A 13,162-nucleotide genomic window follows, 5' to 3' on the forward strand; every position below is an offset into this window, starting at 1 on the left:
ATGCTGTGATGATTGGTTTGGTTCATGGTTTATAACTATGAAAAAAATCTCTATGGATAAATGCAGCTGAAAAAGTGGACAGGCATTTATGCACATTATTAGAATGAGAGAAAGATCATTCATCAGTCTATCCATAAAGCATATAGACTTTTAAATGTAAATATTTTGGCTTTGCCAAGCCAGCGTTCAAAGTCTGTCTTGACTTTAATTTCTTTAATTCTTTTAATTACTTTCGAAGTTTCAACTCTGCATTTGCTTGCTACCACATTTAAATTAAATTCAAACTCTGGAAATGAACCAGCATCTAAAAAACATACATTTATTTCTGAATGCCAAATGCTATTATGCTAAGGGCCCTCGAAGCATGTTACTTCGATGTTCACGTGTTTCTCAGAGTCATTCCGATCAGACAATTTCTCACATTTTTACGAGTTTGCTGATCTTTGACTATATATGAAGGTGAAGAAAGCACAAGGAATGAACAACCAGACAGTACTCCCTCCTTATAATGACTCAACAGTACTGCAGCATCCTGTGTCCTCACACCTGTGGGGCAATCACACCTGGGAAACAGCTGTTTTTGTATATAATGGGGGGGCCGTCGCCACTGGGCAATGACCTTAACTTCAGGCTTTTCTTTTTCATCTGGAAGAAGTTACAGAAGGATAGTCAATTCTACACACAAATGTTGTTGTTTAAATTATTTTAAAGGCTTTAGGAGATGCAAAGACATCACTCCGACGTACAATTACATGCACTTCCTTAAGTATTACCCTGTAGCAGACGTTTAGAGACCACACCTAAAGTTTCCAGGCATTTATTGCAATCATTATCTTTCCATCACTGTCGCTTTTCTATTTTTAGAGTTTTACAGTCTTCATGTATTCCAACATAGCTTTTACAACATAGCTTTTATTCTGAAAAACATGTACATAACCAACTGTATTTGAGAACATTGTGTATTACACATATTGTGAGTATGTGTAAGAGTTCAGTGGATTAGTATTCCTTTTGGAAATGGAAATCCCTCAGAGTGCATCATGTTCCCACCCATTGAATAATCCCAAGAGTCCTGCTCAGGTGAGTCAGTTCTTTTGATAATGGTTCTTGGTAACGCTTAAACTTTACGCTGTAAAATGTTTAAACTGTTTGTGAATTTAGGTCTGAGTTGGCTGATATTTAATGTTATTCGTTTTTTGTAGGCTGCTTCCCTTCTTTGGTTAATTAAATGAAACAGAAACCGAGAGAGAGAGAGGAGGTATTAGTGTGCTTGAGTGACGACAGGTTCAGACAGTGTGACGATTGTGTGTGTCAGAGTAAGGTGAGTTGGGCCGAGAACACCGAGAGCGAGTGAGCAGAGTCACGCCAAAACAGCCAGGAGGTAAGTCACTTAACCTGCAGTGCTCTTGCTTTTGTTTTTGTCTGTTGTTATTAATCAGCTTTTCTGTCCTCTGTATTTTGGCTTTGTATGTTATTTTTGTATGAATATTTTAAGCTTATTATTATCAAGCAACCCTGAGATTGTCAAATGCTAAATAAGTCACTTTATAGAAATATAAGAAAAAAAAAACTTTAAAACATAGCTTTTTTTTATGTGTTTACAATACCAGATTATATGTGCTCCAATGCTGAACGCTATAGTTCCCCTACTATGTAGTATCACATAAAAAAGGTTTATGTGATACAATATTTGCTCTTAATTTGTAAAAGCCCAGCTTAATGCACGTGCTCATATGAATAACACAAAAAACGTGCAATAATCTCTGCACAGAATGACATATTTCTGAGTGGTTTTGAGTCAGAGTCATCTGACTTGGCACCAGCTGCAGTTCCAGCACGACCAACTGGAGTCAAAGTCAATGACAGGCTGGAGTTTATCTTATCAAAAAGTCATAAAGCAGAGAGTAGCCTGTCATTTTAGGAGACACGCTGTTCCTAAATAGGAACTTACTGATACGCCGTATACACACAGAATGAACTCTGAACAGTGTGCCCATGATGACGTGACTGATAAACACACATTAATGTGGGATTAAGGGGAGAGATAAACCTCAGGCCATGTAGATTTCATTTCGACAGTAGCCCCAAGGAGGCCCGCATGCCGCCGCTCTTCTTCTTTTGTTTGATTGTGTAAGGTATGCGTTCTGTTAATTGCGTCATGACAAATATATAGCTGATCTTTTCCCAACATTTTCAACAGATGACCATCATCACACGTCAAAGTCACATGTTTCCTTCTTCCTTCCTTCCTCTTTAGATCACAAAGACTGGATTAACATCTCTCCTGAGTTCACAAGACCATGACTATCGGCAGGAGCTCCAGAAAGAACAAGGCCCCTCGGTCTCCTCCTTTCCTGGACAAGGCTAATGGATTCTATGGGCGCTTGGATGAGATATTTGGAGATGATGTACAGATGGAGAGGGAGACCACGGACGAACAGATAGGAACTTTAAACCGGAGCACCCAAGACAATAGTACAGCTCCAGGCTGGATAGAAGAAGATGACCATGCAGGTGATTTTAACCAGGGCATGATGGAAGACGATGGGACCACTTTGCTAAAGAGAAAGCCCAGCAGACTGAGTCGCCGCTGGAGCAGGATGAGCTCCAGAAAGGGAAAATACGACAAGTTTTCCTCTGAAAAAGAACTTGGTAGTGAGACCAGCAAACCCACCTCGGTAGATCTAAACCCAGAGGTGCCACCAGCAACCCAAACCCTGGGAAACAGCAAAGAACCAGAACCGACTCTGGTCCATTTCTCTGTGAGGGAGCATGCCGATGACCAGATTCTGATATCAGGGAAGAATGAAGGAGAACGGGAAATGGAAGACTCAAGAAAAGAGAAGAAGACAGAAGGCACACTGAATGAAGAGTCAATGGAAGTTGTTAAGAGGAACACTCTTAAGAATTATCGCAAGGTACAATTTATGGTTTCATTCATTTTGAGAATCGAGTGATGTTCGGTTTCATTGGCGCTTCTAAAAATAATGCCTGCAACCCACACAGTCGAATTAATTATTCTAATGAGTCGGTTCTTTTTAGTGAATCAAACACAAACTGCTTACAACGGTGTAAGATTAGATTAGTTAATGACTGGTTGTTCACGTAAAACCATTTAGATAATGATCCAAATTAAACGTTAGGCAGACTCTGCTAAAATTTACAAAACAATAGAAGCCCAATAGAAACCATCACAGAAATGCTAATGGTTTTCATTAAAATACAATTATAAACCAGTAACTTTTTCCAGTAATTCCTTTTTAAGTGTATTTTGGACACTTTTCCATTAGGAATTAGCGTAGAACCCATTACATATCAGTAGACACCATTACATTCTACCACTGTACAGTTTCAATTATAATTCATTAAATCCATTACATTTTCTATAGTGTTTTGGGCAGGCTTCTATTGTTTTGTTTTTTAGCAGAGGCATTTTATAAATACCTATAACTTACTTTTTAATATGGCCATACAAAATATTGATTTGCATTTATGCCACCTGAAAAAATGTATATTATTATTTCTTTATTTTTTTCAAATTTTGTTTTGATGATGGTTTCATTGTAAATAAATCTGAACATAACTGTGAAACCTTCGACGTTTCGTGCATCCTTCCCATAGGCCTATCTATTTATAGCCTAATATTTAACTCCTAGGGAGTTAATATTATTTGAAAGGTCACTTGAGCGAGCAGGGCTATGGTTACTCTGTAACCATCTATGGTTTGAAGGAGATATTTTAGAGAGGCATGTGGGGTAAAGTTCCTTTTTCTGCACTGTGCAGAATAAGCAGTGTTTTATTACTGCTAGGGTCCATCACCCTATAACTGTTTACGTTTGCCGTAATATACCATGCTTGTCACTCATTTTCATCTCTCCACCCTACCTAAACACTAATAGGTATATCCTTACTCCCACCCTCTTATTAGTCCTTGTCTTGACCCATCTGTTAAATCACTATCAGTTTTCTGTTTGCACTTATATGGACAGATGATGTGAAGCAGGGACTAAAACACTTTTCAGTTGCACACAAGGTGACCTTGGTTAAAGGAATGCATGTGAATAACTCTGCCACCTCCATTTTGTCCTCTGGTTTCAGCTAATAAGGGCACATTCTTTCTCTCTCAGAGCAGTGACCCTGTAGAACTGAACAAACATAATCCTAACCTATGTTCTTATATAAAGGTCGTTTTGTGGGATAAACTGACTTTATCATTGTTGCTTTTCTTTTAGGCCGTGGATAGAGCTTTCCGCCGAGGATGGGAGACTTTCGTTGCCAATCTGTACAGTGTGACACTGACACCTATATCATCAACCTCCTCTTCATCCACACCATCAGACAAAACTGAATTGAACAGGAATCGTGTTTTAGCAGAATTCCGATAACAGTAGAACAGACTGATTTGTATTGTCAAATTGATGAGCGATTTCGATTATTAATTTAAATGTGCATTATATTTAATATGCATTGTTGTTCTTGCATAAAAGTGATAGCCGTCGAATCTTGCTTTAAACCGATCATTATGTAACCTGACATGAAAGGTCAATATTTGAACTTTTTATCAGTGTTTAAATTTGTTATCACAGTGCTAACTAAGGAGACGTCTACCTGATCTTTGCTCCCTTGTGAGGAAACATGAGGCCTGTGCTATTAATTATACAACGTGGACAAAACTTTTTTATTTGATGTGATAAATGTTTTTGAGCTGTGAAAAGTAGAAGAGTTTCTGTACTTTGGCGATGAGCATATATAACAGGTTATGAACTCTTAAAAAAATCTGGGAGCTCATGTTTTTTTTTTGGTTGTTTATTGTCATCCACTGGTAACATCACTGGCAGTGAAGTATATAAATAACTGAGCCAAGAGATGTAGTGAAGATGGCTTTTGTTTTCTTGAGACATATTTATCTTCTTTAACTTACGTGCTGAACCCAGTTTCCTGATGCCATTTAGGAGAATTTTTATTTCTAACGTTTTATTTTATCTGCATTGTGACATCAAAGCAGTGCTTATAATAAAAAGGAAAAGTGGGGAAAAAATCAATCTGTTTGGCTTGATTCTGTTCTACTTTAGAAAAGTGTATCGCTGTTTCTCTTAAAGCAAAAAATAAAAATACAAATATTATATAAAAAAAAAAAAAAATTGGGACCAACATAAACCAAAATATATATGAACCATATCAACCACAATGATTAACAAGACTCTTTTGTTATTTTAAGAATAAAATTGTGCGTGCGTGTGTGTGTGTGTGTGTGTGTGTGTGTGTGTGTGTGTGTGTGTGTGTGTTAAGAATTATCGCACACACAACACACACTTTTATACACACTTAACATAGCAAAAACGTCACGTTAAACATTGTGGTTGTGCTCTTATAATTACTGAGTGAGTTTGATCATTAGGATGGGTTTTCTGGATAATAGATGCATACAGAAAACAAACACATAGATGTACACATAGATACATAGATGTAAGAGTACATTGAATCGATTTCTTGTTTCAAATCTGTTTTAGGCCTACCAGTTCCTTTTTACTGGTGCAGATGTGATGCCATCTAGTGGAAAACGCGATGCCTAAAATGGACAGTTAGGATTTTTTTTACTTGTTTCTTATATTACAAATCAACCAGCAACAAAGCAGCTGTATTCCTGTAATGCTCGTATACATGTGTTACACGTTCAAATAGTGTTATACGTTATTTTGCCTCTTAGTGTCTGCGCCCACTATGCTGCATTTAACACTTTTCTAATACGCTTTTACATATCTTTTGTGAGGGGAACGTTACAGTTTGTTATTTTAGTAAATTATATAAACCTTAATGTCATATAACTATATAATTTTTGATGTCAAATGTTTACCTTTAATTTTTTTTTTTTTTTTTCTTCAACAAAATCAATGTTGGCGCCTTTAAATGTAATCCAGTAACCTCATTGGTTGTTTGTAAAATGGGCGTGGATTTTACGTGACAAGAATAAAATGCGCCGACACCTTCTCGTCGTTCTTTTTGGAGCAGCTTCTTCTCTGGTAAGGTGTCTTTCTCTATATTCATGTTACCTATAACTTAGTCGTTCAGCGTTTTATTTCGACTTTCTACAAAAGGTTCTTAGGTTATGTATGTATTCCTCTTTTCGTAGCGTGCATCATTAGGCCTTTGTAAGTCTATAGGCCTTAATATTTCTAGGTGTTTTCATTCCGTTGGCCCACGAGGCTGTGATTGTATCCAAAACCATCCTGGCTTATATATTAATATTATTTGAGTTCTTACCATTTATTATCAAAGTTTAGATGTTACTGTAGCTTGAGTAAAACGCATTTGTTGCTAGATTGCTTTTTTTTAAGCTTTTAGTGAGCTCTCAATGATGATAACTTTCACAGACCTGTACTGAAATACTGTGATTGCACTTTTATTTATCTGATGAGAGACTTGAATTTTGCGTTGAAATTTGATTTGAAACCTTTTGTGTTCTGGAAGCTTCAAATGCAAGCATTTCTTAACTGAACTGTTTTTTTGCAGCTCTTTTAACCATGACGATAATGAAGTGCATGGGCACGTGGGAAGGTGAGTATTTTTTTTTTTTTGCTATTGATATTTTGTGGCCCGTTTCTAATTTGATTATCACTTGTTTTATGCAATTATTTCATTAAGCTCTTCTTGAGTGCACAATATTCTACTTGCATTATGGAAGGCCTTTACATGCTAGTTGAAGAGGTTTGAGGGCCCTGATAAAACTAGGGTAATATCTATGAAACTGCTTTTTCCTAAATGCAATGTATAGTTCCCCAGGTAAACTACACTTCCATACTAAAGATCATTTAAGTGTACTCAAATGTGCTATTTTGAGACACCATGACTATGAACTAAAATACATTTAACATGCCCTTTTTTGTATTTGGTTACCACTTATTACTTGACTGTACTGTTGTAAAGTGCATTTTAGTTCATTCACTCTCAAAATGGCACAGACAAGTACATAAGAATCCTAGGTAAAAACACAAACGTTAGTATAATTGATTTAAGAACTTATTTCTATTGTTTAGGTTTTGAATTGTGTCCTTCCGCACCCAAGAAATGAGTGCATCTGAGCTGTGAATGATTTGGCATCCAGTGCTACTGTGATGATTACTGAATTCTCTCTTCCTGAATATTGATGCAACCGTTCTAAACTGAGTAGCACTGGACATCTAGCACAGTGTCAAGCTTTACTGTTAGTTTGTAATGCAGGCACTTAATGTGTGTGTGTTTTGTAGTTTCTGGTCCACCTGCTGGGATGAGTAGACTGAGATCTGATAAATTCAAGGTAAGCTCAACTGTTGAGGGTACTCCTTAAGACTCAACATTTTAAATGATGATTTCAAAAGACAAGCATATATCTGAATTCCAGTGATGTTTGCCATGTTCTGACAATGCAGATGACTGGAGTCCAGTCCCATCCTTTATTGTGTGAACTAATGGTTCTGTTTTATTTTTAGGTCCCCTCTACATGAAATCTGAGAGAATGATGACCATGGCTTGTGTTGGTAAGTAGTTTTGACAGATTATTTTGGTTTCAAATCTGATTGTCTGAAGTGATTTTAAACTTTATAACTGGACGACAGTTGTCATATGGCATTCTAGTCACTAAAGTATGATCAGACCGTATGACTGTACAGTGCTTGGTGTTTGTACTATTGGCTACGTCCTGTTCTTACAAATGCCTGTTTCTAGGTCATCCCCTTTTATCTGTTGTGGTGGTCATGCTGCGTCGTGATGATGAGGTGAGTGTCCTATCATTAGTTCTCTAACCTGTCTTTTGAGATCTCCAACCACATCTTTGTATGTCTACATTTTTAAATAAAAGATTAAAGTTGGCTCTGAGTCTGCAAGACTTGAAATGGGAGTCCCCAGGACAGGTTTGAGAACCACTGTTCTATCTGGACTGCGTTATTGTCCCGTGGTATCAGTCACAAACCCTGATTAGATCACGTTCACTTCCTTCTGTATCTTCAAACTTTTTTTTTTTTTTTTTTTTTTTTTTTTTTTTTAAATGTCTCCTAGGTAGTGTCAGCACAGTGAGCTTTAAGGACCCCCAACTCCCAAGGTATTTCGGCTCATTTTAAATGTAGTCTGTTGCTCAGTCTCTGTGATGAAGATTCTTAGCTCACTTTGAACCCATGTGAAAAGTCAGAACATCTGAGAGCTTTTATTCGCTCTTTTTGTTTTGTTTTTGTTTTAACACTTTAAAGTAATGATGCCTTTTACACTTCACAGGGCTGTTCAAGACTGAGTGGTTAAAGTCCTTTTTGATACTAGGTAAGGTTACTTGTCCTCACGTGTTATTTATACTCTGTCCCTCTGTAACGTATGATTATTTTCTTGGAATCTCGTTCGTCTGAAATCCTGTTGATAAATTTTATTAATGACGTTACAAATGTTTCATCTATGTTTTGTATGTTTACTGTATGTAAAGTGACACCCAGACTTTTTTTCTTTTCCTGAAAGGGTTCCGTACCTACAGTACAGTCAACAGGTAAATATGCATTTAATTCCATTGATCTTTTAGTTGACTTTGTAGCCCTTGGTGCTCAATTCCCTCTGTAACGCGTGATGGACTTTTAGTCTCGTTCGTCTGAAGTTTTGATGAATTAATATTACTGATGTTACAAATTTTGCACTTTGTAGCTTTTGCATTTTTGTTGAGCTCTCCCATCTGAAGTTCTCTTATCTTACAGGTGGCAAACCTGATGACAAATTCAAAGGTGACAATCGTTCCTAATTGAATATTGCAGTTGGTCCTTTTATGATGTATCATGCACATGTCTTACGTCCTGTGTCAACACCAGAACCTGAAAAGGTGAACCCACTGGTGCTGCCTGGGCAATAAGGGGATGACTTGTTGGTTTCCAACTGTCTGAAAAGGACTAGCTTTAGTGTAGATGGTTTTTCTTCCCCTTCTGTTTCCTAATACTTTTCTTGCTGATTTTTTGTAGGACCGCAGTGGGACGTTCTGCTCCCTTGAAAAATGCTGAAGTTGGTATGCATTTGTTTACAGCTCAGTTCTTGTTGGTTGACTTATTTTAAACTATAAAAGGATGTACTTTTATCGCCCCAGTCTGATGTAATTATGACTGATTCGATTATTCTGATTTTGTAAATGCATACAATTTTTAAATCTACTGGTTTGAGACCTCTTGTGACACTCTCACCTTTCTTTAGGTTGCTGTTGAACTGGCTGAAACCTGATGTTCATCCATGCAACATCTGTTCCTAGTGTATTCTGTGGACTTGGGTTCTGCACCCTTGAGTATATTGGCTGACCATAAAGGTTTGTGTTCTTGTTGTTTTTGACCCATTTTAAAATAAAAAGGATGTACTTTTATCGCCCCAGTCTGATGTAATTATGACTGATTCGATTTATTCTGATTTTGTAAATGCATACAATTTTAAATCTACTGGTTTGAGACCTCTTGTGACACTCTCACCTTTCTTTAGGTTGCTTAAAATTGGCATACAAGTTGAAACCCGGATGACACTGGCTGAAACCCTGATGTTCTTCCCTGTGCTGTTGTTGCAAAATAAATGGGTTCTGAATCAGTGGTTGGGTTTTTTTTTTTTTTTTTTTTTTTTTTTTTTTTTTCCTCTCCTCCAATGATCTAAATGGAAATGAGCCTTTAGAAGTGCAATTTGGCTTTGGAACTTGTACATCATGAACCAGCAAACTTAAACCGAAGTGTTAGGTCATTACAGAAAGAGCCTTTTAAATGCAATATCGAGTGTTTAGTGAAGTTGCTGGTAATCTCTTAAGGAATATTAATGCTCAGTTATACTTGAATGAAAGTTACTATAGAACAAACTTGGGTATAGTCTAAAAACCAAAAGGAAAAAGTACAGACTTCTTAAAGTGTTCTTATGGGAGATCAATTGTAAAGTTACTGAAGCAGCCACCCTCAGGCTAGAGCAGTGGTTCCCAACCGGTGTGCCTCAAATTTCAACTTTTTTTTTTTATTAAGGCAGAATCAGTGTAAACAGTATTCTCATATCATCTAGGACTAGGTATAAAGTTGTTGCATGCAAACTCTCGAAATGAAATAATAAAAAAAAAGCTATGGAGATTTTAAATATCTATTTCCTTATAAGGGCGCCGGGAACTTTTGAAAGGCTTTCCAAGGGTGCCTCAAACAAGAAAAGGTTGGGAACCACTGGGCTAGAGACTAATTTAACACCAGTAAAAAGGCAGGGTTTTTTTGCCAGACATCATAGCTGAGATATTTAAATCTTGAATAGCACACAAGGAAAACTAACAGCTTGCATTTGTTTTTAAGCAAATGGCTTTCTCTGCAGGCCTTTCAAAAACACTACCTGGTGGTGGTAGTACAGCTATTTCAGACACGAGCATTGCACATTCAGTCCAATAAGATTGTTTATTGTCCATCTCAAAAGCGTGCAAACATTCAGTCAGCTGTAAAGATCCGAGCTGCTATATCATCAAGTAGCCAGTCCACACCTGTTAGCAGGTTCTCTCCTGTAACAGCACTGCATCCAACTATGCACCAGTGATGGGTCTTAATGTCATCAAGGGCTAAAACCTAGAAACATCCAGGAAAAATATTTTAGAGATTCCAACTAACTGCAAGACGGTTTCAACAAAACACAGACTCACCTCTCGAATGGCATCTTTTGATAAAGCACCAGGTAGATCCTGTTTGTTGGCAAAAACTAACAGAGTAGCTCCTGCTAATCGCTGTTCAGGAGAAATCATTAATCAAACAGTGTAATGTATACAGGAAAACCAACACATTTTATTCAAACCTGGCCTTTTACATTCATTAAAAGATGCTGACTAAACATCAAAATCTGACCATTTAATTTCCAATTCTATAAGATTAGATCGAAGTACAGATATTGGTCATCTCACCTCTTCTAGTAATAAAGCACTCAGCTCTTTCCTGCAGTCCTCAAGTCTTAATCTGTCAGCGCTGTCCACTACCCACAACAGTCCATCTGTACTCTCAAAATAATTCCTCCAGTATGATCTTAGTGACTTCTGGCCACCCACATCCCAGATATTCAGCTTAAACCTAGTCAGTGTGAAGAAAAAGAACAACAAAAAACACTTGGCTATTACATAGAGTAACATTGGTAAACAAAGTTTATATCTCTGTGTGTGTATATGTATGTATGGGTCAAAGACATCCGCATTAAAGGAAATTTGCAAAACTGATTTTATGTCCATGAAAAACACATTATATGGCTAGTAAAGTGTCTACTTTTAAGGTTTTAAGATACGTTTTTTAAAAAAACAATGTTGAAATAATGTTACATTGTCATTCAGTGTAACACAATATTTTTGTCTGACTTGAACATTAAAATATACAAAAGAATAAGGGAGCATATAAAATTTTGAATTAAAACCTAGGATATTGCAAATTTGTAAAACATCTGTAAAAATGACAATTAGTTAGTGGATGTTTTCTGTAAATCAGGAAGAAAAATTTTTTTACTCAGAAAAACAAAATTGTTATTAAATTAATCAGAATTTTTTTTACAATTTAAAGGAGTATTGAACTTACGTATTTATGCTTAAACCCCTTTACACCTGTTAAACCTTTATATATATATATATATATATATATATATATATATATATATATATATATATATATATATATATATATATAAACTGAACGTCAACATTGCACCACCACACTCTGGTCACAATATACTACACACCTGTATACACTTTTCTGATATTAAGTAATACTTTTAAGTATACTTCACCTGCTTTTTGATGATATTCTAATTATATGACCAGCACTTGTATATAACACAACCAAACTTCTGCCGTACCCTCTATGCTCGAGTGTCTTTATGTTGAAGCCTAATGTTGGAGAGATCGTGCTGACATCTTCGCCGTTAAACTTCTTCAGGATGGTAGTTTTTCCAGCATTGTCAAGACCTCTATAAAAAAGGTTAAGGACCGACAACAGCCTTAGCATCACGAGTCATGAAAAGAGTACACTAAACGAGCCTTGTTTGAGTAATTGAGACTAGCAAACAGAGTAACATTAAGAACGTACGTTATTAAACGTATATATATATATATATATATATATATATATATATATATATATATATATATATATATATATATATATATATATATATATGACATGTTGCATGTTGATCTGCGAAAGGATACAGCATCAATAGACGCATTTCGCGCTCCTTGTGCTTCATCTTCTTCAAGATCGTCAGTAAACCCATCGCGAACGTTGACGTGTTAAACACTGAACGTATCTTAACACGAAATAGCACATTAACTATTGAATCACATAAAATTATTTTCTAAATAAAAGCGACATGCGGTTAGCCATACTGGAAACAAGGAAGCGGTACTATGAGTTGACACAACACGTTGAAGTATGATTGGTTAGACAGTGCGTAAAGCTGGAGCTGAAGGCACATGATTGGCTGTTCTAGCTGTCATTCATACTTGGGCTTTTTCTATTGGGGAACTAGAACCGCGGCAAGGGCGTGTCTGCCAGTTGTCGTAAAATCAGTCGTTTCTATAGCAGCGCCCCCTCATGTGCATTTTCCAAACGTCTGCGCAAAAGTGAACACCACTAAAAAGTCTTCTTGTAAAGTAGGTTCATCTCACGTACTTTATCTGACTGGTTGTTTGCTCGGTTGGTCATCCATGCTAATTTTACCCTATTGTTATTTGGGTAGGACGCGCCCCCTTTTAGATACTTACATATTTAGGCCTCACGATAGATATAATTCTAGTATGTGTAGATTGCTGATGTTTCAGCCCTTGTGTTATTACGGGAACTAAACGGAAACAGTAGTTAATCATTAAAAGAGGGGTTACCACTGATAACCTTTTACGGAATATATAAATTAGTTTAGTTACTTCTTATTAATATTTATAATATATTGGATATATTTATATGAGATATGTCATTAAAGTAAATCAGCTATTCTGTTTAAATTGTTATTTTAAAAAGCTGAATGAATAAGCGATGACAAGGTAGAATCACAGTAAAATGCAAAAATGTTCTATTTATATGCAAGCATATAAATATTTACACATTGCCAGTGTCCATATTTTAATTGAAGATGTAACAGAAACGCTACAAACGCCAAATGTTATGATTTTTCTTAGTTAACCTTTAGACTTTTAAGGAAA

The 13,162-nt window shown here is 36.3% G+C and overlaps 2 protein-coding genes and 4 non-coding genes across 9 annotated transcripts; 5 read left to right on the forward strand and 1 right to left on the reverse strand.

Moving 5' to 3' along the window:
• Nucleotides 1-1,225: 1,225 nt before the first annotated feature.
• Nucleotides 1,226-9,567, forward strand: sb:cb1058 (uncharacterized protein LOC394209 homolog). Of its 4 annotated transcripts, none has more exons than XM_043243439.1 (14): nt 1,226-1,381; nt 2,258-2,918; nt 4,233-6,020; nt 6,511-6,555; nt 7,245-7,294; nt 7,467-7,514; nt 7,702-7,751; nt 8,032-8,074; nt 8,245-8,286; nt 8,476-8,503; nt 8,706-8,732; nt 8,964-9,007; nt 9,190-9,298; nt 9,466-9,567. In XM_043243439.1, the coding sequence occupies exons 2-3, from the start codon at nt 2,301-2,303 to the stop codon at nt 4,383-4,385; spliced, it is 771 nt and encodes a 256-aa protein (XP_043099374.1). In that variant the 5' UTR covers nt 1,226-1,381; nt 2,258-2,300; the 3' UTR covers nt 4,386-6,020; nt 6,511-6,555; nt 7,245-7,294; nt 7,467-7,514; nt 7,702-7,751; nt 8,032-8,074; nt 8,245-8,286; nt 8,476-8,503; nt 8,706-8,732; nt 8,964-9,007; nt 9,190-9,298; nt 9,466-9,567. The 4 variants fall into 4 exon arrangements, with proteins under 4 accessions (XP_043099374.1, XP_043099375.1, XP_043099373.1 ...); XM_043243440.1 differs by lacking the exon at nt 1,226-1,381 and adding an exon at nt 1,962-2,130; XM_043243438.1 differs by lacking the exon at nt 1,226-1,381 and adding an exon at nt 1,968-2,135.
• Nucleotides 8,334-8,401, forward strand: LOC122349825. The gene has a single exon (XR_006251518.1). It is a non-coding gene; the product is annotated as a small nucleolar RNA SNORD30 (small nucleolar RNA).
• Nucleotides 8,769-8,893, forward strand: LOC122349828. Its single transcript, XR_006251521.1, has one exon. It is a non-coding gene; the product is annotated as a small nucleolar RNA SNORD22 (small nucleolar RNA).
• Nucleotides 9,058-9,125, forward strand: LOC122349827. The gene has a single exon (XR_006251520.1). It is a non-coding gene; the product is annotated as a small nucleolar RNA SNORD31 (small nucleolar RNA).
• LOC122349826 lies at nt 9,333-9,402 on the forward strand. Its single transcript, XR_006251519.1, has one exon. It is a non-coding gene; the product is annotated as a small nucleolar RNA SNORD31 (small nucleolar RNA).
• An 808-nt stretch (nt 9,568-10,375) lies between the features above and the next one.
• On the reverse strand, nt 10,376-12,391 carry arl2 (ADP-ribosylation factor-like 2). Its single transcript, XM_043243442.1, has 5 exons — nt 12,173-12,391; nt 11,821-11,931; nt 10,889-11,051; nt 10,634-10,714; nt 10,376-10,559 (listed from the first exon to the last, which is right to left on the reverse strand). Exons 1-5 carry the CDS (start codon nt 12,235-12,237, stop codon nt 10,425-10,427), a joined length of 555 nt encoding a protein of 184 aa, XP_043099377.1. The 5' UTR covers nt 12,238-12,391; the 3' UTR covers nt 10,376-10,424.
• Nucleotides 12,392-13,162: the final 771 nt, after the last annotated feature.

This window comes from Puntigrus tetrazona, chromosome 7 (genome assembly GCF_018831695.1).
Source record: "Puntigrus tetrazona isolate hp1 chromosome 7, ASM1883169v1, whole genome shotgun sequence".
Taxonomy (NCBI): domain Eukaryota; kingdom Metazoa; phylum Chordata; class Actinopteri; order Cypriniformes; family Cyprinidae; genus Puntigrus; species Puntigrus tetrazona.